This window comes from Castor canadensis, chromosome 1, assembly GCF_047511655.1.
Source record: "Castor canadensis chromosome 1, mCasCan1.hap1v2, whole genome shotgun sequence".
NCBI lineage: Eukaryota > Metazoa > Chordata > Mammalia > Rodentia > Castoridae > Castor > Castor canadensis.
Window position 1 is genome coordinate 655,170 of NC_133386.1, and position 18,621 is coordinate 673,790.

Consider the following 18,621-nt stretch of genomic DNA (forward strand, 5'->3'; position numbering starts at 1 on the left):
GGCTTACAGACGGGCTGCAAAAACTGTGTTCTGATTCTGTTTTTAAATCAGAGCGTCTAAACGTAGAAATTGCTGTTTTGAACAAATTTAGGAAAGAACGTAAAGTTTATTAACGCCTGTTTACTGTGGTTGCATTCCCATACTTGCCTCTTCCGGCCACCATTGAATTTGTAATTCTGTCCTCAGTATCTAGATCTGTCCTCAGAGAAACCGGAAAGGGAGGCTGATCCTTTCCTGGCTATTGTGAATAACTATCTTTTGCTGTAAGCCTCCAAGGGTACTTGGTGGTGCTTTTGTAGTTTCATATAAACACAACATGCTGTTGATCTGTCTTATTATATTTGCCAGACTCAAGAATAAAATGGCATGCTTCTGACCTGCCTGCTCACTAAGAAATACTCTAATTTTTCATAATCCGAAGGAAATACTTTTCAACAGAAAAAAATCCAAAATGAAATAAACAAGGTTTTAACAATGATGCCATTGAGTAGTAAAGAATAATTTTTTCTTATGTATTTTCTATATTTACATGTACTATTTCTGTGTCAATAAAAGAGTGTTAAGTGCACAGGTTAAGTTTATCTGCCTTTATTGCTTTTCTTTGCTGACTTAACTTTAAAACCCCCTCTATCTGTCACTCATTACTGCATTTCTTGACATGCTTACCTAGTCTTAGATAGACTGTAATCTCACTAGAAAAATAAACTTAAGTCTCTCCTCCAGACTTGTTTCTCTGCTTGCGCATGTGTAGGATGTCTGTGGGATGTCCTGTTGCTGGGGTTGTCTCTGAGGCAGCCCAGCAGGGACAGGAGGCAGGGATGAAAATCCCAACATTATTGATCTGTAGTGTGTAAATGCTTTATTCTGCATTGCCTTTGTAGTTTGAAAATGAAGCAGTTCATATGCTGAGGGTAGCTTAAGTGCTGTGTCACACATCCCCAGCTGAATGCTAATGTATCTCTTGCTCACAAGGTCCTCCCTGGCTGTTTCTAGTCTGACCTTTCTCTTATGTAGCTTTCACTCAGACCTCTTCCATCTGTAGTGCGGTCACTCCTCGGAGAACACGCAGTCATGCTTGGAAAGCTTGTATGGGCCAGGCTTTAAGTGACGTATGTTACTTGTGTCTGCGTGTTGCCTGTCCCCGCTGCCCTGGCCAGATGCAGCCTGTGGTTGCTGATGACAGCAAGGGAGGCTGGGTAACATAGCTTATTTCTGTCCAGAAGGAAATGGGGTGGTTTGGTGAAAAATGAGTGTCTCCCTTTTGGTGTCCTAACATTTGTTTTGCTTTTGATGCTACTTGGAAAACACACTCATCTCTCCCAAGGGGACAGAGATCAGGTGCCAAGCATGGCAGGGTACATCTCCCCTCAAAACTCCGTCCTCTCCACAGAGCCTGGCTGTGATTCCTCATGGTCCAGTGGCCTATGAGCTAACAAGACAAATAATTGGCTCCCCTGCCAGGGTGCAGAGGTGAAGTGTGATCAGGGTCACTCTCAACACGGGTGGCCACAGAGGCTGGTCCACAGCACTCCTGATATTATGAGGGGACTGGAAGCAGTTTCCTGATTGGACCCTGGTTCTGCTATCTGTCCATTTTTTCCTGAAGCCCTTGGTTATACCACAGCCTCATCTGCAGTGGCTGCTGAGGATGCTGTCTTAGAGTGCTGCCCTTCTTCTGGAGTGTGGGGGTCCTTGTGTATCTAACATCACATGGTATTCTCTGCTCCACGTTTCTTTGGCTTCATGGTTCCCTTGAGAGTGCAGTGGGCTCTGCCTGGTGTGTGTCTCCTTGGCTCCTCCTCCACCATCCTTCCTAGGCTCTTTGGCTGACTGTTTCTTTTCTTTCTGTGTACGTGCTCTTTTGGTGGTCTGTATTCTGAGGCTACATGGACTACCAGTAACCATCCATAATCTGATTTTGACTGAAAGGCCAAGTTCTGACAGACCTTAGTCCCTCACTTGGGCACCTTGAGGCACTTGCCCAGCTTTGAAGCTCCCACCTTCTGGAAACTTTGTCTCCACTCCCTCCTGTGGCATATCAGGTTGTCTCAGGTTTATGTTTGGGCTACTAATACTCTTTCTGGTCATTTCTAGTAGGGCCACATGATCAGTCAGCATATGGTCAGACTTCTAGGCTATTCTAGGACAGAGATGGACCAGTAGTTTGCCACTGAATACTGTGGACCTTGGGCCTCCCTCAGGGGGTTTCTGTGCCCCCTACTCAGTCAATGCCACCAAATCCCCCTCCTTCAAGGTGTCAGCCAGACTATAGGAAGTAACCTCAAAATATCAGGGTCTTAACACAGCAAAAGTCTGCTTCTTGTTACACAGCAGTCAGCCTAGCAGGAAAGAATAGACAGCTGTGCCTGGGCCATAGAAGACCAAGACTGTGCATAAGAAGGATGATTCTTCTGGAATTCCACTGGCTGGAATGTAGTGGCTTCCAGAGAGCAGGGAAATGTGCTATTGCTATATTCCCAGTGGCTCCAGGGAGAAAAACTGAAAGCTCTTGGGGAGAAGCTGCCCAGAAATTTTGACAGGTGTAGAGATAACCTTGCTATGAGAATCAGAGGGTGGACAGGCCAGGGATTAGTTAGCTAACCTGGAGCTAAGGTGCTAGAGGTGTGTGTGTGTGTGACTCTCAAGTCCTTCTGGCCACACCCCTGACCATCCCTTGTTGCTGCCAGAAGGAGAGGCCGGCAAGAATGCCCAAGATCAAAGCAGTGAGGTAGAGTGAGAGGCAGGTTGCATGCAGCCAAATTGTGTTGGGCCAGGCTGACCCTGACCCCAGTCCCTTGACTTCTGAACTCAGGCTGGTACTTCCTTCTGAAGATGATGCCTGTGTCTGGTTAGGTTCACCTTTGCTTCCCTTGATTCTCAAGGATTTTCCTGTGAGCTCTTCCCTCTGGTGGGTTCCTGGGAAACACTGTTTTTTTCCTCCTCCTCTTCCTTCTCTTCCCTTTGGTGGTACTTGGTTTGACATCAGAGCTTCACACTTGCAAGGTAGGAGTTGTACCATTTCAGCCACTTTGCCAATCCTTTTGCCCTGGTTACTTTTGAGATACAGGGTCTCACGTTTTGCTTGGGCTGGCCTGAACCACGATCCTCTTATTTATGCTTCCCTCAGTAGCTGGGATGTCAGGCATGTGCCACCACATGCAGCTTTTTCTGTTGAGATGGAGTCTCATAAACGTTCTTCATAGGCTGGCCTGGAGCCAGTATCCTCCAGATCTCATCCTCTCATGTAGCTGGGATGACAGGTGCATGCCACCATGCCCAGCTGTCAACACTTCTTCATCTGTTACACAGATGTCAGGAGACTAAGGCACACTCTTGTTTACTCCTTGTTTGGAAAGAGTCCAGTGACAGTCGCATGGGTGTAGGGAGCTTCTGCTTTTGTTTTTGAGATGTGTAAAGATGCAGCTCAAGTCCATGGAGCAAATCTCTGGATGATCACCAGACTTCTTTCCCTACCAGTTCCATTTGCATCCGATACCTCTTTATATGTGTGCACCTACCTATGCATGCATGTGTGAACCTTTGTGTGCATGTATATGTTTGGTCTCTCACTCCAGAGATGCCTACCTTAATGTCTTCTTCAGAGGATCTTTCCAACATCTCCTTGGGTATCTCTACCCTGGCTGCTCTGGCTTCTGCACTTCTCTCCCTGTTGATTGCATGTTCTGGTCTTACTTCGGGTTTAGTCCTGACAAGACACAGACCACTGTGTGGATATGTGCATGGCACTTTCATTTCATTCCTACAAGTTTTCATTTTGTAGGTACTTGTATTTGTTTGTTAATAGCAATTACCACAGATTTAGTGGCTTAAAACAACACAAGTCTATTCTATTACAATTCTGGAGATGAGAAGTCCAAAAATGGGTGTGTATCACTGGGCTAAAGTTAAGTCGACATCAAGCTGGTCGCTTTTGGAGGCACTGATGGAGAGGCTGTTTTCTTGCCTTTTCAGCTTGCAAAAGCGCCTGCATTCCATGGCTTGTGGCCCCTTCTGCTGTCTTCAGAGCCATGGTGGTGGGCTGAACCTTTCTTAAGTCATATTCCTCTGAGTCTTCTCTCTTCCTCTTGGACACTTTAGGACCCTGGTTTTTATAGGGAGTTCACCCAGATAATCTAGGGTGGCTTGTCTTCTCAGGGACCTCTCTGCCCTGTAATGCAGTGTCTCACAGGATCTGAGGATTAGGATGTTGGGGGAGTTATTCAGTTTATTATAGTACTCCTGTATATTTAGACTGTTACCACCCTGCTTAGCTTATGGATGCTGTGTTATGTAATCAGTGTGAGATGGCAGCATGAGTTCTCTACCATAGTTGAGAAGTGAGAGAGATCAGTCACTTTCTGATTGTTACCCTCTGAAATGCACCCTTCATGGATTTGAAGAGATTTTTGTTTCTTTCAACTTAGTTGGAAGAAAGTTTGGTTCAAAGCCTAGAGAAAGCCACAGTTGAAGCTTTACATCTGACTTCTAACACATTGAAAACAGAGTTTATTATTTCTCCTATGCCAAACCTGTTCTTCCTGTCTCCTAAGTGGTACCTTTAGTTGCTTAGGTGAAAAACCTAGGAGTCCACCCTTGATTGCTCTAACTTGTCTGATAGCTGCTTCCATCAGTCCTGGATTTTTGCCATCGCCATTGTGTAGTCCTAATCCTAGGCCTGGTGCTGATTGCCTCAACTACTTGAGTGGCAGAAGGAAATCCACAGGGTGCCTGGATGTCCGTGGAGGGCTCCTTCCAGTGTCAGAACCAGCAGTGCAGAACCGGCAGTCTCTCAGGGTTCTGCACTGGCTGTTGTGCTGTCACACCCCATGCCAACCCCCCATTGCCTTGACTTCCTCTTCTCACCCACACACCAGCCTCTCCTGCAACTCTGCTTTGAATCTCACTGTGACCTTAGCAAGATCACCTAGCTGAAGCAGACCCCATTCACATCTAATCCCCGATCCTATGGCCTTATTTTCTTCATAACACTTGTCCACGTAGCAAGTAGCAAGTTTTTGTTGTCTGTTCTGAGCACTGAACAGAAGAGGCTGAATTGTAGAAGCAAGGTCCTGCTCTTCTGAAGCCTAAGGTCCCATTGAGGTTACACACACTTGTCACCTCATTAAACCAGTGAGGATATAGACGCTTGTCACCTAATCAAGGCAGTGAGCAGATGCACACAGTTGAGTGTACTTGCTGCAGAGAGCATGTGGCAGGGTAGTTCCTAGTCTGCACTGGCAAAGGTGTGCACAGCTTTTCTTCCTGAATTATTTCCCCTGCCTGCAGGGGAAATCAGTGCAGATGAATTGCTTCTTTAACTTAGTCTTAAAATATTTATATTAGAAGCATCTAGGATTGCTAAAAATGGAGAGGCCTCAAGAGTGATGTACTTCAGCCTCCACAAGCCCCACCTGAACCTGGCAAGGACCACAGAGCTGCAACCCAGAGGAGAGAATGTTCCAGAACTGCTACTCTGAACACTGAACACAGGCAGTGCTCCCTGGTTTTCCCCAGTCTTGCCCCCTCCACCAAAGCCCAGCAAGGGTTTTAATGAGCTCAGAGTGTGGCCAGGCTGATGGAGCAGCACTGGACTCCCTTGGGGCAGCCATGGGAAGCTGCTGGACTTCCTCATGTCCATAAACCTCACTCCAGAGAAGCTGCTGTTCTGCAGTGTTCTAGAGCCATGGCCAAGGGGGAGCCGGGGCCCAAGTGCGAGGAGGCAGTTGGGCTCCTGTGGGATGTGCAGGCCTCTGTGGGAGGGTGTATTGTTGGAGGTCCTGCTGCGGTCTGCAGCCACCCACACCAGTATTCCCTGGAAGAGTAAGCATCTGTCCATGGAGAACTCCAGCTCCAAACCCAGGCAGACAGAACCTCTCTCCCCTGGAGGGCCCAGCAAAGATCAGGGCCAGCACCAGGAAGGGACGCAGGGAGAGGAAGAGGGGAGAGACTTTCCATGGAGTGCAGAATTTAAATTCTGATTTAGGCCATACTTTAAAACACAAAGAGATCAATCAACCAAAGATATTTGCCCAAGGTTTTAGCTGGGGGAGGGGAAATGAAGCAGCTGGTAGGCTGGTCCCTTGAAGGTATGCTAGGAGACTGCTGTGAGCCAGGCATGTCATGTGTTACAGTTTCATGGGCATTTGTTCCCCCTTAAATAAACTGACCGTGGCTTGATTTGTAAAACTGAGGTGTCTTGTTTCTGACAATTTGAATAAACTTACCAAAGCAGTTTTGAGACTCTTTAAAATAAAAAAAAAATTAAAGCATCTTTTAACATATTGCTTCCTCTATCCTCTTCTTGGATCAGTTTCCCCACATTCCTGCCCTCTCTGCCTGTCCTCCACCAAGCCCCCAGTACCCTTGGCAGACCTGACTGTCGATCCCACCCTGATCATCTGATGGCATCTGTGTAGTTAACGGGAAGCCCTGCCCAAGTGTGCACCCATTCTGCATTTATGAATTTATAACTTTTTAGATGGACCTCACAAAATTTTGTAAATGCAGGACCCACAAACCTGGACCTATGCTGTGTGAAGCAAGGTGTACTTATCTTTTTATATTGTTAGGACTTGTGCACTATTTGAGGGTGGCTACTAAGATGTATCAGCATGACTACCTTGTCTCCATGTTGCTTTCAATGTGCAGCAATATTAACAGACTCCAGACTCCTGTTACGATGCTCCCCTAAGCTGCAGGATAATGGCACATGTTATAGTTTAAAATTAATAAGTAAGTGTGAGTGTTAAATCAGAGTCATCTGCAATTGTGTTGTCTTCATGTTGGAAGTGGCTCTGTGGGAGCTAGAGTGTGACCCTCTGCAAATACCAAAACTGGGGTCCTTGACACACTCTTGATACACAAAACACATAGCAACCATTTTGGTTGCTCTGTCTCTCTACGTATGTGTGTATTTTTGTTAAATCCCATTTATAAAAACTCACTCTTTTAGTTTTCAGTAGGGGCTTGTGCTTGGAGACATTTTTCCTAGTGTTATTAAAATTTGAAGGACTTTCTTGGACATAAGGAGGGGCTATGCATTCAGGGGGCCATGGCAGATTCTGTGAAAGGCTGAAGAACAGGAGAGACCATTCATTTGGTCATTCCAACCCATGGATGTTCTTTGAGACCTACTGACAAGAAGTTATTTTTAAAAAGTGCCTCTTCAGCATTGTATTTATATAAAAACAAGATCTATATTAAATTTATGTAGAATTAGAACTTATATACAAACAGGATCATCTTTTCATACAGTTTTAAAATGATTAATTGTTCATAGTTATGTGATACAGTGTGATACTTTGATGCACGTGTTCAGTGTGTAATTATCAAATTAGCATTTCCATTCCCTGATGAAAGATACTTCTAGTTGCTACTTTAAATTATCATTTTGTTCCACTTTGTTATTTTCTATGACTCCTACCTCCTTTCTGGAGCAGTGTTGAGGAAGAATGGGTAGATGGGTGTATGTACAAATGATGCAGACTGCAAGGTTTATTTTCATAGATAAAAATTTAAATGGAAAAGCTTCTGCCTGTTTTGGACGAGGCACACACATGCCCATATAGGCACTCCCTGACCATGCCACATATACAACCACACACATGTACCCACTCACTTGCAACTACTCACATGTGTGCATCCCACATGCGTGTACATACAACGTGTCCACATCCACCTTGTGCCAGTCCCCCCATGCACACCACATGCACAATGGCCATAAGGGGGAGCACATAGCTGCCTAACAGTTCTTCCAGAAGGGTAGGGGAGCTGTGATTGCAGAACTTGAAGTCTGGGGCTTTTCCTCCCACCTCTGGCAGGTTTTCATTCCTCTCGCCATGGTTGACCCGATGCAGGAGTTGGAGCATAAAGTGACAGGGTCTCTTGAAATCGTGGAGAGGAGGGGCAGAGAGAAGCTTCCTTCTAATTTTAGAACAGTTAGAGTACAGGGACCTAAGTTGGATCTTTGCATCTTGACCTGAGGTTCTCCTGGAGGCCATAGTACTTCGTCTTTCTCCTTCCTCCTTCCCCAGCACAGATGAAGGTGAGGAGTTTTGAATCACTGATCTCAACAGCCTTGGATTGTTCAGAAGAAATGACTCCCAGTATAATCTTACTTTGGTCAAACAAGGGTGCATTTTGGTCTCAGCATCCTTTTTAACTTTCTCCAGAGTGACCTCTCACTGTCCAAGTGTGAGCTGGTGGCAAACCCACATGCTTCCAGGGGCCTCAGAGACTGCTGTCACTGTAGATAGTTATAAGAGCCTTCCATACATGGCCTCTCTGGGAGCTATGGTGAGGTGCATATCTGGTAGTAGCTTATTCCTGGGAAGTGTTGCTGGAAGGTGATTCAAGAAGCATGCTTCAGAGCTGTCTGGCATGCTGTGTTAAGAACTTGAGCCACACAAGCATGACCTTGATATTACTTGCTTTGAATTTTTTCTGAGTTTGTGATTATTTTCCAAATTGGAGTCTTATGACTCAAGAGTCAGAGCAGATTTGGTGTTATTGTTTGGTCTCACTGGATGTCCTGTGTCCCGCTCGACGGAGGGTTATTCTCCATGAAGTCAGATCCCTGTTGTGAGCAGGTGGCAGATGCAAGTCGGCTATTCATCCTGTGCAGTATTGTATGTGCACACATATTATTGTGTGCATGTGTAGCCCACATGCATGTACACTGTAACACATGGTTACTAGTTGTGCTAAAAGCTAGGAAGGAACAGTGGGGAATGATATGGGGCTGAATCAGGCTGACTGAGATAACAGGGCCATTGGGGTTGTGGCTGGCTCTCTGAGTGCTGAAGAGGGAGCGAGGACTCCCCGGGCCAAGCATCAAAGTGGTTCACATATGCTGTGTGTCTGTGGGAACAAGGAATCCTGCGAGTTGTGGAAGGTGGAGTAAACCTCACACAACAAACTGGGAGAAATGGCAAGGGAGTTAGGAGGGTAAACCTGGCTGGACACAGGTACATGGAGTGGGTGGGATAGGTAGAGGGACAGGATGTCAGTCTCTTACCTGATAGGGAGAAGCAACTGTTGGCAGTATGTGAGCAGGGCAGGTCCTCTGGGGATGGACTCCATGCACACCTTTATTTTGAACCCAGAATGGAGCCCCAAGGGAACCCAAGACCAGCAATAGAGTAACAAGAGGTGGCTGAGGAGGGATGGAGACTCAGGGAGAGCACTGGTCTCTTGTGCACAGCCATCAGTGCTGCATGGGGCCTGTGATGGTGAGACTGTGCCCCAGCTGCAGTGGGGGCCACATGACTTGCAAGGCCATAGACATGTAGCAAGTTGTTTCCACCCACTGGGACCTGGACTTGACTCATGGGGGTGGAATTTAGAAGCTAGAACAGCTGGGTCAGCCCTCAGGTTCAGGAGCACACTCCACGAGTGCCTGGATCAGGTGTCAGCTCCTGGCTCTGATGCCCGGGCGAGTTCTGCCTGCTTGTGAACATGGTAGCTTGTACCTCTCACTTTCCTCAGCCAGGAGATGCTGGTGAGGCTGTTTGTGGTTCTGTGGTTCTGTGTGCGTTCAGTTCCCTCACCACCATCACTTCAGTGCCCTGGCTGTGAGTACAGCTCTCTTCATCCGTTACCTTGCTGTTGGAGATCATTTTTGATTTATTATATGACACTCACCTTATCTTGGCAATTGTAAAATGGCCAGAAAGACTGTGAGTTGGCAAACTCTAAAGTTAATACAGGAAAGAGTAGGAAATACTCTGGAATTAGTAAGTATAGGTAAGAACTTTCTCAATGGAACCCCAGCAGCACAGCAACTAAGAGATAGCATAGATAAATGGGACTTCATAAAACTAAAAAGCTTCTGCTCAACAAAAGAAATGGTCTCTAAACTGAAGAGAACACCCACAGAGTGGGAGAAAATATTTGCCAGCTACACATCAGACAAAGGACTGATAGCCAAAATATATAGGGAACTTAAAAAACTAAATTCCCCCCAAACTAATGAGCCAATAAAGAAATGGGCAAGTGAACTAAACAGAACTTTCTCAAAAGAAGAAATTTAATTGGCCAAAAAACACATGAAAAAATGCTCACCATCTCTAGCAATAAAGGAAATGCAAATTAAAACCACACTAAGACTCCACCTCACCCCTTTTAGAATAGCCATCATTAGCAACACCACCAACAACAGGTGTTGGCGAGGATGCGGGGAAAAAGGAACCCTCTTACACTGTTGGTGGGAATGTAGACTAGTACAACCACTCTGGAAAAATATTTGGACGCTACTTAAAAAGCTAAACATTGATCTACCATTTGATCCAGCCATACCACTCTTGGGGATATACCCAAAAGACTGTGACACAGGCTACTCCAGAGGCACCTGCACACCCATGTTTATTGCAGCACTATTCACAATAGCCAAGTTATGGAAACAGCCAAGATGCCCCACTACTGACAAATGGATCAAGAAAATGTGGTATCTATACACAACGGAATTTTATGCAGCCATGAAGAAGAACGAAATGTTATCATTCGCTGGTAAATGGATGGAATTGGAGAACATCATTCTGAGTGAGGTTAGCCGGGCCCAAAAGACCAAAAATCGTATGTTCTCCCTCATATGTGGACATTAGATCAAGGGAAACACAACAAGGGGATTGGACTTTGATCACAAGATAAAAGCGAGAGCACAGAAGGGAGGGGTGAGGATAGGTAAGACACCTAAAAAATTAGTTAGCATTTGTTGCCCTTAACGCAGAGAAACTAAAGCAGATACCTTAAAAGCAACTGAGGCCAATAGGAAAAGGGGACCAGGAACTAGAGAAAAGGTTAAATCAAGAAGAATTAACCTAGAAGGTATCACACATGCACAGGAAATTAATGTGAGTCAACTCCCTATATAGCTATCCTTATCTCAACCAGCAAAAACCCTTGTCCCTTCCTATTATTGCTTATACTCTCTCTTCAACAAAATTAGAGATAAGGGCAAAATAGTTTCTGCTGGGTATCGAGGGGATGGGGGGAAGAGAGAAGGGGCGGGGTGGGTGATAAGGGAGGGGGTGGGGGCGGGGGGAGATATGGCCCAAGCATTGTGTGCACATATGAATAATAAAAATATAAAAAATAAATGAAAAAAAGATTGTGAGTTGGATGCAAATGTACTCTAAAATATTTAACATGACTTTAGTTTTTCTCCAAATGTTGACAATTTTCAAGTTGTTAAAGATTGCCTTTTATTTATGGCAACAGAGCATTCATTATGTGAGAGATCTTGCAGATGACACCTCGAATTGTGTTCTTAGAGCTTTCTTAGTTTCATTTCCCAGTTTCTGGTAACTGGGCCTTACTGACAACAGTTTTGCAATCAGAGCTCCTATTGGAAGTGCTTATTGACGTCTTCTGAATCACTCTTCCATACATAATCTGAAGCTGTCATAACCTTGGTAACTGTGAGCTCCGGCTGCACACAGGTTGATGATCAGAGCTTCCAGCCACGGTACAGCAAGGTGCTGGGTCATTGTGTGTTGCCCTGGAATGAGGACTCCCAAGGGGCTGAGCAGTGAACTTTGGGACAGTGAAGAGGTAGACAAGTGGCTGAGGTGTGGGGATGGGGAGGAGAGGAGACACTGCTAGGTGCATGCCTCAGGAGAGAGTCTGTGGTGGAGGATGGGTGGGCTGTGGCAGAGGCAATGTGTTAGTCAGTTTTCCACTGCTGGGACCAAATACCTGAGCAAAAACCACTGAAGGCAGGGAAGGTTCATTCTGGCTCACAGTGTCAGAGGTTCTGTCCATCATGGCAGGAAGGTCATAGTGGAGCAGAGCATCTCACCTCGTGGCAACCTGGAAGCAGAGGGGATGCCTGCACTTGAGGGCTCTCTTATTGTATCCGGACCCCCAGCCTATGAGATGGTGCTGTCCACATTCAGGGTGGATCTTCCCTTTAGTTCATCCTCTCTGGAAACCCCTCACAGACACACCCAGAAGAATGCTTCTCCACTAAGAATGTGGAGCTGCTGGAGTACAAGTGATTTTCCCAAATGGCAGCTGTGTTTTTCTGACTTTGTTCAATAGCCTCTGGAAACTCTCCAAGGTCAACTGAGCTTAAGAATAACCCCTCTCTGTGGTCAGGTGTCAGAACCTGCTGCCTAGGCAAGTTCTCCCCCTCTCAGTATTTCATCCCCTCTTCTATACCCCACCCCATCTTTGCTGGTCAGATGTCCACTCCTGATCATTGGTTTTAACCACTACTCTCCTTCTGAAGCTGATCCAGGTCTCTCCCAGTTCAGTTAATGGTTGACTTGGAATCCACATGGCCAGCATCGTGACCAAGGGGTAGAGCCTTTGTACTCACATGATTATTATGGTGACCAGGCAGGTGGGGTCTTTATGCCTACATGGCTGCCATGATGACTAGGTGGCTACATCCTTTGTACCCACATGGACAGCATGGCAAACAAGTGTAGAGCCTTTGTACTCATATGGTCAGAATGTGACCAGTGGGCTAGGGTCTTTGCACTCACACGAACAGCATGGTGACCAGGGAACCAGGGTCTTTGTACCATATGGCTATAGGAAGGCTGGGTCCTCATCCCCCACTGTAAGCAAGTGCATTAGCTGTTCTTCAAGTGCATCTTTTTTGGCAGTGGGCTGTGGGGCCGAGAAGAATCAAAGGCTGGTCACCACATGTCTGAGGTGATCACATCCACAGAACTCTTAAATGCGAACTGGGAAAAAATTCTGAAATACTGTTTATTTTGCAGTGTTTTATTAATGTCTGCTCTGTGAGATGTAGATGATAAATCACTGATTACGTAGCCTGTGAAACCTAACTTCAACCAAGTGCTGTGAAGCACTTGAGCATGTCCCAGGTAAGCTCTCAGGACTGGGATTTCTATTACAGTTTCTCAGCTAATTTGCCATGGCCACTTGGAAGATAACTTTGGTAACATCAGCAATTTCAGTAACCAGTGTTTTGACCACTCCACTCCATGTGCTTAGGGAACCCTCTTCAATCCCTGCCTCTGTGAGGCAGCTGGTCTCACTTCACAGTCCCAGAAGCCAACTCAGCAGGTCTCATGAGGCATGTGGCATGGGGGCGGGGCAAACCCTGAATGTTGGGGTCTCTGGCGGGTTCAGTGGAGTCTTTTCCTTTTCCTTAGGGGTGGGGAAGTAAGTAGGTGTGATGTGGTGTGTGTAGTCATGTTCACAATATGAATAAATAAGCCTTTCTATCAAACATCATTCCTGTGTGTGTACTTTGTGTTTCCAGGCTGAAGATGGACAAAACCCAACAGATTCCTTCCACTGTCGGCTGCGAGAGTGTCGTAGTCATGGAAAGATACCTGGCCGAATCCCAGGAGTCCGTGTCCCATGTTCAGCTGGCTTGCAGCATGCCATACTGTGCCTTCCCTTTAGATGGAAATCAACTCTGCGTGTGGAACACTGGGGCTCCACACCTGGTGGGTTCTTGTCAAGGCCAGGGTCATGAATGCCTTGTCTCTCCATGTCTCTGATGTTGTCTGGACCATGTTACCCCTGTAGATTCAGCTTCTAACCATGGCAGAAAAATGCTGGTAAAACAAAAACAGTTACATTAACTTCTTGTTTTTATATTACTAATTGCCTGGGATTACTTTGTTAGAAGAGGAAAAGATTCACTTAACACAGTCAAGCCTCCTACCCACACCTCCAGCTTGGTCTTTCTTACTTTCAGTGAGGTGTACAGTACTTAGGAGAAGTGCATACACCAGGGCAGGTGTGGCCCTGGCTGTGCCTCCTCTCCTTTCCTCCCATCCAAAGGCAATGCCATTCTCATCTCTGACACCAGAGGCTCACTTTGCTTATGTGTGACCTTTACATGGATGGCACTGTGGGCTGTGTGTTCCTCTATGCCAGTTTCCTTCACTCACCACAGCGCTCAGGAGAGGCCACAGTTGTTCATTTTCACTGCTGCATTATGGTGGCAGATATTTGCTTTATTTCTACTGTTTGGCTAAACAAATACCCTTTTGCATATCTTCTGGTGCACATGTGTGCAATTGCTGAGCTACTGGGGATTCATGCCCTCAGTGGAAAATGCCCATCAGTGTTCCAAAGTGGCTGGGACAGTCCCCGCCTCTGCACAGTGTGTGAGCGCTGCATCTGATCATAGCCTCACCCAGTCCTTCACCATCAGGCCTAGTGGTGTGGTGGTCCCCAGGTGAGTCAGCTCTGTTCTGCACAGTGCTGGCCACGTAGATACTAACCTTTATGGTGGATGTGTTCTCAAACCTCTTGTCCCCTTCCCCCTTTTGTGGTTCTGGGGTCTCTTGCTAAATTTTCTGCTGGATTACCTGTATTTTTCCCGTCAGTTTGAAGTTTTTCCTATGTTCCAGATAAAAGCCTGCTGTCACTTGAGTTTGCAGTTGCAAATGGAATCACACTGCATTTATTGTCCCTCTGGCTTCTTTCCCTGAGAGTGACTGTTGCAAGACTCCTCTACATTGTTGCACACATCAGTAGTTCCTTGTTCGTACCAATAGTACCCCATTGCACGGATGCTATACTTTGTTATTCCTTCTCCTGATGGTGGGTATTTAGGTTCTTTTTAGATGTGGGCTATTACAAATAAAGCTCTATGAATGAATTCTTGTGTTTGTGTCTTGCTTTATAAATGTCAGCCGGTCAACTTGGCCAACAGTGTTCCTCAAGCCTTCTGTATCTTGTTGATTCTATGTCCACTTATTCTATTAATTATCAAAAGAGGTATATTTAAATTGTGAACTTGTCCGCTTCTCTTTTTTTTGTCAGATTTTGTTCCATGTACTTTGGAGCTCTGTCATAAGCACATAGATGTTTAGTATTTTATGTTCTCTTGATGAATTGGCTCTGTTTATTCAGAAGCAACTTCTTTGCTTTGAGATCTACCATGGCTACTTTCTGTTCTCATTAGTGCTACGTCTTTTGTCTTCCCTCACAGCCTTTATGTCACTGCTGCCCTGCATTTGACTTGGCATCTGTGATAAGCCTCACTGTGCAAGACATTTAATCGGGCTGGGTGTGGTTGTAAACACTGTAATTCCAGTTGTTAGGGAGGATAGAGGCTGTAGGCAAGCCTGGGTAAAGTTAGCATGAGACCTTATATAAAAAATAAACTAAAAAAGCAAAAAGGACTAGGGACATGGCTCAAGTGGCAGAGTGCTGGCTTAGCAAGCATGAGACCCTGTGTTCAATCCCCAGTGCCACAGCAAAGAAAAACAGTAAATAAACTCACATGCTTATTTACTCAGGTGGTTATGCTTTTGATGCTCCCCCTTTTTTGTGTAGATGCATTTCCCCATCTGCCTGAAGTATATTATTTAGTGTATATGGTGCACAGATAATTGTGATGAGTTATGTAAGCTTCTGTATGTCTGAACATGTTTTTATTTTGCTTTATTTTTGAAAAATATTACTGGGTGGAGAGTCCCTGATTGCCAGTTTTTCCTTTAGTAGTTTAATAAAATGTGTTGTTCCACTGTCTTTACAATGAGAACTTTGTTATTGTCTTTGAGAGTTCAATGTGTTATCTTCTCTGGCTGCTTTTAAGATTTTCTGTTTATCACTGGTTTTCAGCAATGAGGTGATATGTCTTTGTGTAGTTTTCTTCTTATTTCTTATTCATGAGTATCTATGAGTTTATAGCCTTTAAAAATTGGAAAAAATTCAGCCACCTCCCTCAGCCACTGTGGACTCCACTTTCATGTACATTAAGGGAACTTGATGGTTCCCCAGGTCACTGATACTTTTTTTCATTGTTCATGTGTTTTTTTCGGTCTACGCATTTCTCTTAGCATAATTTCTATCACCGTGTCTTTGAATTCACTCATCTTTTCTTCTGCAATATCTAATATGCTGTTGATCCACCAAGTGTGTTTCTCATCCATTTTACTTTGCGTCTCTCTAGAAATTAGGTTTTTAAAAAATAACTTCAGTCGTGGGCTGACCCAGACTGGACCACTGTGGCATTTTATATTGTTTTTTATTCTTTGTTTTTGATCAAATGGCCTTGTCTCCTTGAATACCTGGCTGTTTTTGCTGGATATAATGTATGAGCTAATACAGATAGAATTTAGATTTGCTTCAGATAGCTGGCCATGCTAAGAGCATGGCAGCAATCCTGGGTCACACTAATATATGGTCAGGGATCAAGATAACCCACAGTGAGGTCCAGTTCTCATGAGGGTTATTTTCTAGTTCCCCTCTGCTTCTTGGATTTGGTCCTTTTCAGGTTCTTGTTCTAAACGTGGGGGCAGACAGCATGCCCTGTCCTCATTTTAGTAGCTGGTATTCCTAGCAGAATCTTATTAAAATCTATACATATGGTTTTGCAGGCACATTAAATGTTCCTTACATTAAGGCATTCAACTCTATTTCAGAAGGACCATGTCAGGTGACAGAATGTTCTGTCCTTCTCTTCATAGATATTTCTGCTTGTGCTCTTGAAGATGATGTGTTTCTGTGCTCCTTGCCCCATAAATGTCTTGGCTTCTTCGCGGCATTTTCTGGGCTGTCAGAAAGTTGCCTTTATGGAAGATGTCACATGGGATAAATGCCCCCAGAGCCGGGGTTGAGCCCTTCAGTTTTCTTCTCTGTGATCTTGGTATCATAATTCTTCATCTTTCTGATGTCTTCAAAAAAGATTTGTTTATTCATTCATTCTTACACCTTTTTTCAATTTTATTTTCTTTCTAATTGGGAGGGTCAGTGAGGGTAAACTAGCCTGCCATTACCAGAGATGAAGCTCTCCTTGTCTCTCTTTTGAGTGATATCCCTCATATAGAACTGCCTATTGTCTGCTTAATGTCAAGTTCCACACACGTCAAGTTACCATGGATCAAAGGACACAAAACCTATTCTGGTCTCAGCCCACCTTCCCTTCGTATTTCCTCCTCTCCTCTGGAGTGCCTTCCTTCTCAGCTGTCAGCCAGGCTGGCACCTCTTCTGCATGAAGTGAGGACTCAGTATATGCCTGTTTCATTAATAAGCAGTGAAGAGGGGAAGACAATAACCAGTGTCATGGTGTGATATTGAGGAACAGTGATCTGGTTATCTTGACAGCATAGTTTAATTGCAGAAGCCAGAAGTGTAAAGAGTGGACCCAAAATGAGCACGTGCAATAAGTATGTTTGAAATTCTCATTTGTCCATTTGATTTTTATTTGATTGAAATTCTCAGTCTATTTGATTTTTATAGGTTTGAGGTTATGGTTTTTTGCTTTGCCTTTTGGAGATTATGTGTAACCTGTGACTTTTTTTTTAATCTCAATTTTTTTTCAGCCTCTAGTCTTACAAGGACATCATTGGCCAATTACTGCTGTGGCTTTTGGAAATAAGGTGAATCCACTTCTAATCTGCTCTGCATCACAGGACTGTGTTATAACGTGGAATCTGGACAAATGCAGAGAGAAGATGCTTCAAGGTAAACGAAAATGCAAAACAACATTTCATGAACAACAGGTGTTGGCGAGGATGTGGGGAAAAAGGAACCCTCTTACACTGTTGGTGGGAATGTAGACTAGTACAACCACTCTGGAAAAAAAATTGGAGGCTACTTAAAAAGCTAGACATCGATCTACCATTTGATCCAGCAACACCACTCTTGGGGATATGCCCAAAAGACTGTGACACAGGTTACTCCAGAGGCACCTGCACACCCATGTTTATTGCGGCACTATTCACAACAGCCAAGTTATGGAAACAGCCAAGATGCCCCACTACTGACGAATGGATTAAGAAAATGTGGTATCTATACACAATGGAATTTTATGCAGCCATGAAGAAGAACGAAATGTTATCATTCGCTGGTAAATGGATGGAATTGGAGAACATCATTCTGAGTGAGGTTAGCCTGGCCCAAAAGACCAAAAGTCATATGTTCTCCCTCATATGTGGACATTAGATCAAGGGCAAACACAACAAGGGGATTGGACTTTGAGCACATGATAAAAGTGAGAGCACACAAGGGAGGGGTGAGGATAGGTAAGACACCTAAAAAATTAGCTAGCATTTGTTGCCCTCAACGCAGAGAAACTAAAGCAGATACCTTAAAAGCAACTGAGGTCAATAGGAGAAGGGGACCAGGAACTAGAGAAAAGGTGAGATCAAAAAGAATTAACCTAGAAGGTAACACCCACGCACAGGAAATCAATGTGAGTCAATGCCCTGTATAGCTATCCTTATCTCAACCAGCAAAACCCCTTGTTCCTTCCTATTATCGCTTATACTCTCTCTACAACAAAATTAGAGATAAGGGCAAAATAGTTTCTGCTGGGTATTGAGGGGATGGCGGGGAGAGGGAGGGGGCGGAGTGGGTGGTAAGGGAGGGGGTGGGGGCAGGGGGGAGAAATGACCCAAGCCTTGTATGCACATATGAATTAAAAAAAAAAAAAGCATTCAAAGCAATCGACTCACCCTTAAGCCTAGTTTGTAACAACTGTGAATTTGGATCATTTTCACTCCCTAACTGTGACACAGAGCCTCTGGCCTTTGCTGGGCACCTGCCCATGTGTAGGCTTGTTTGTTCTACTCTGTTTACTGCTTATTTGTAACACTAACTCTTAGGGAGAACTGAAGACATATGCAGGATGGTGAGTTCTTCCCTCGCACACAAGGGAGCCCCTGCTGTATTTTGGGC

The 18,621-nt window shown here is 44.9% G+C and overlaps 1 protein-coding gene across 1 annotated transcript in view; it reads left to right on the forward strand.

The window, feature by feature from the left end:
• The window catches only part of Wdr27 (WD repeat domain 27), an 88,481-nt gene that overhangs the window by 605 nt on the left and 69,255 nt on the right, over window positions 1-18,621 (forward strand). The window contains exons 2-3 of the mRNA XM_074070055.1: window positions 13,238-13,427; window positions 17,265-17,406. Of these exons, the coding sequence (XP_073926156.1) occupies window positions 13,245-13,427; window positions 17,265-17,406 (325 nt within the window). The 5' untranslated portion in view covers window positions 13,238-13,244. The remainder of the gene's footprint in view (window positions 1-13,237; window positions 13,428-17,264; window positions 17,407-18,621) is intronic.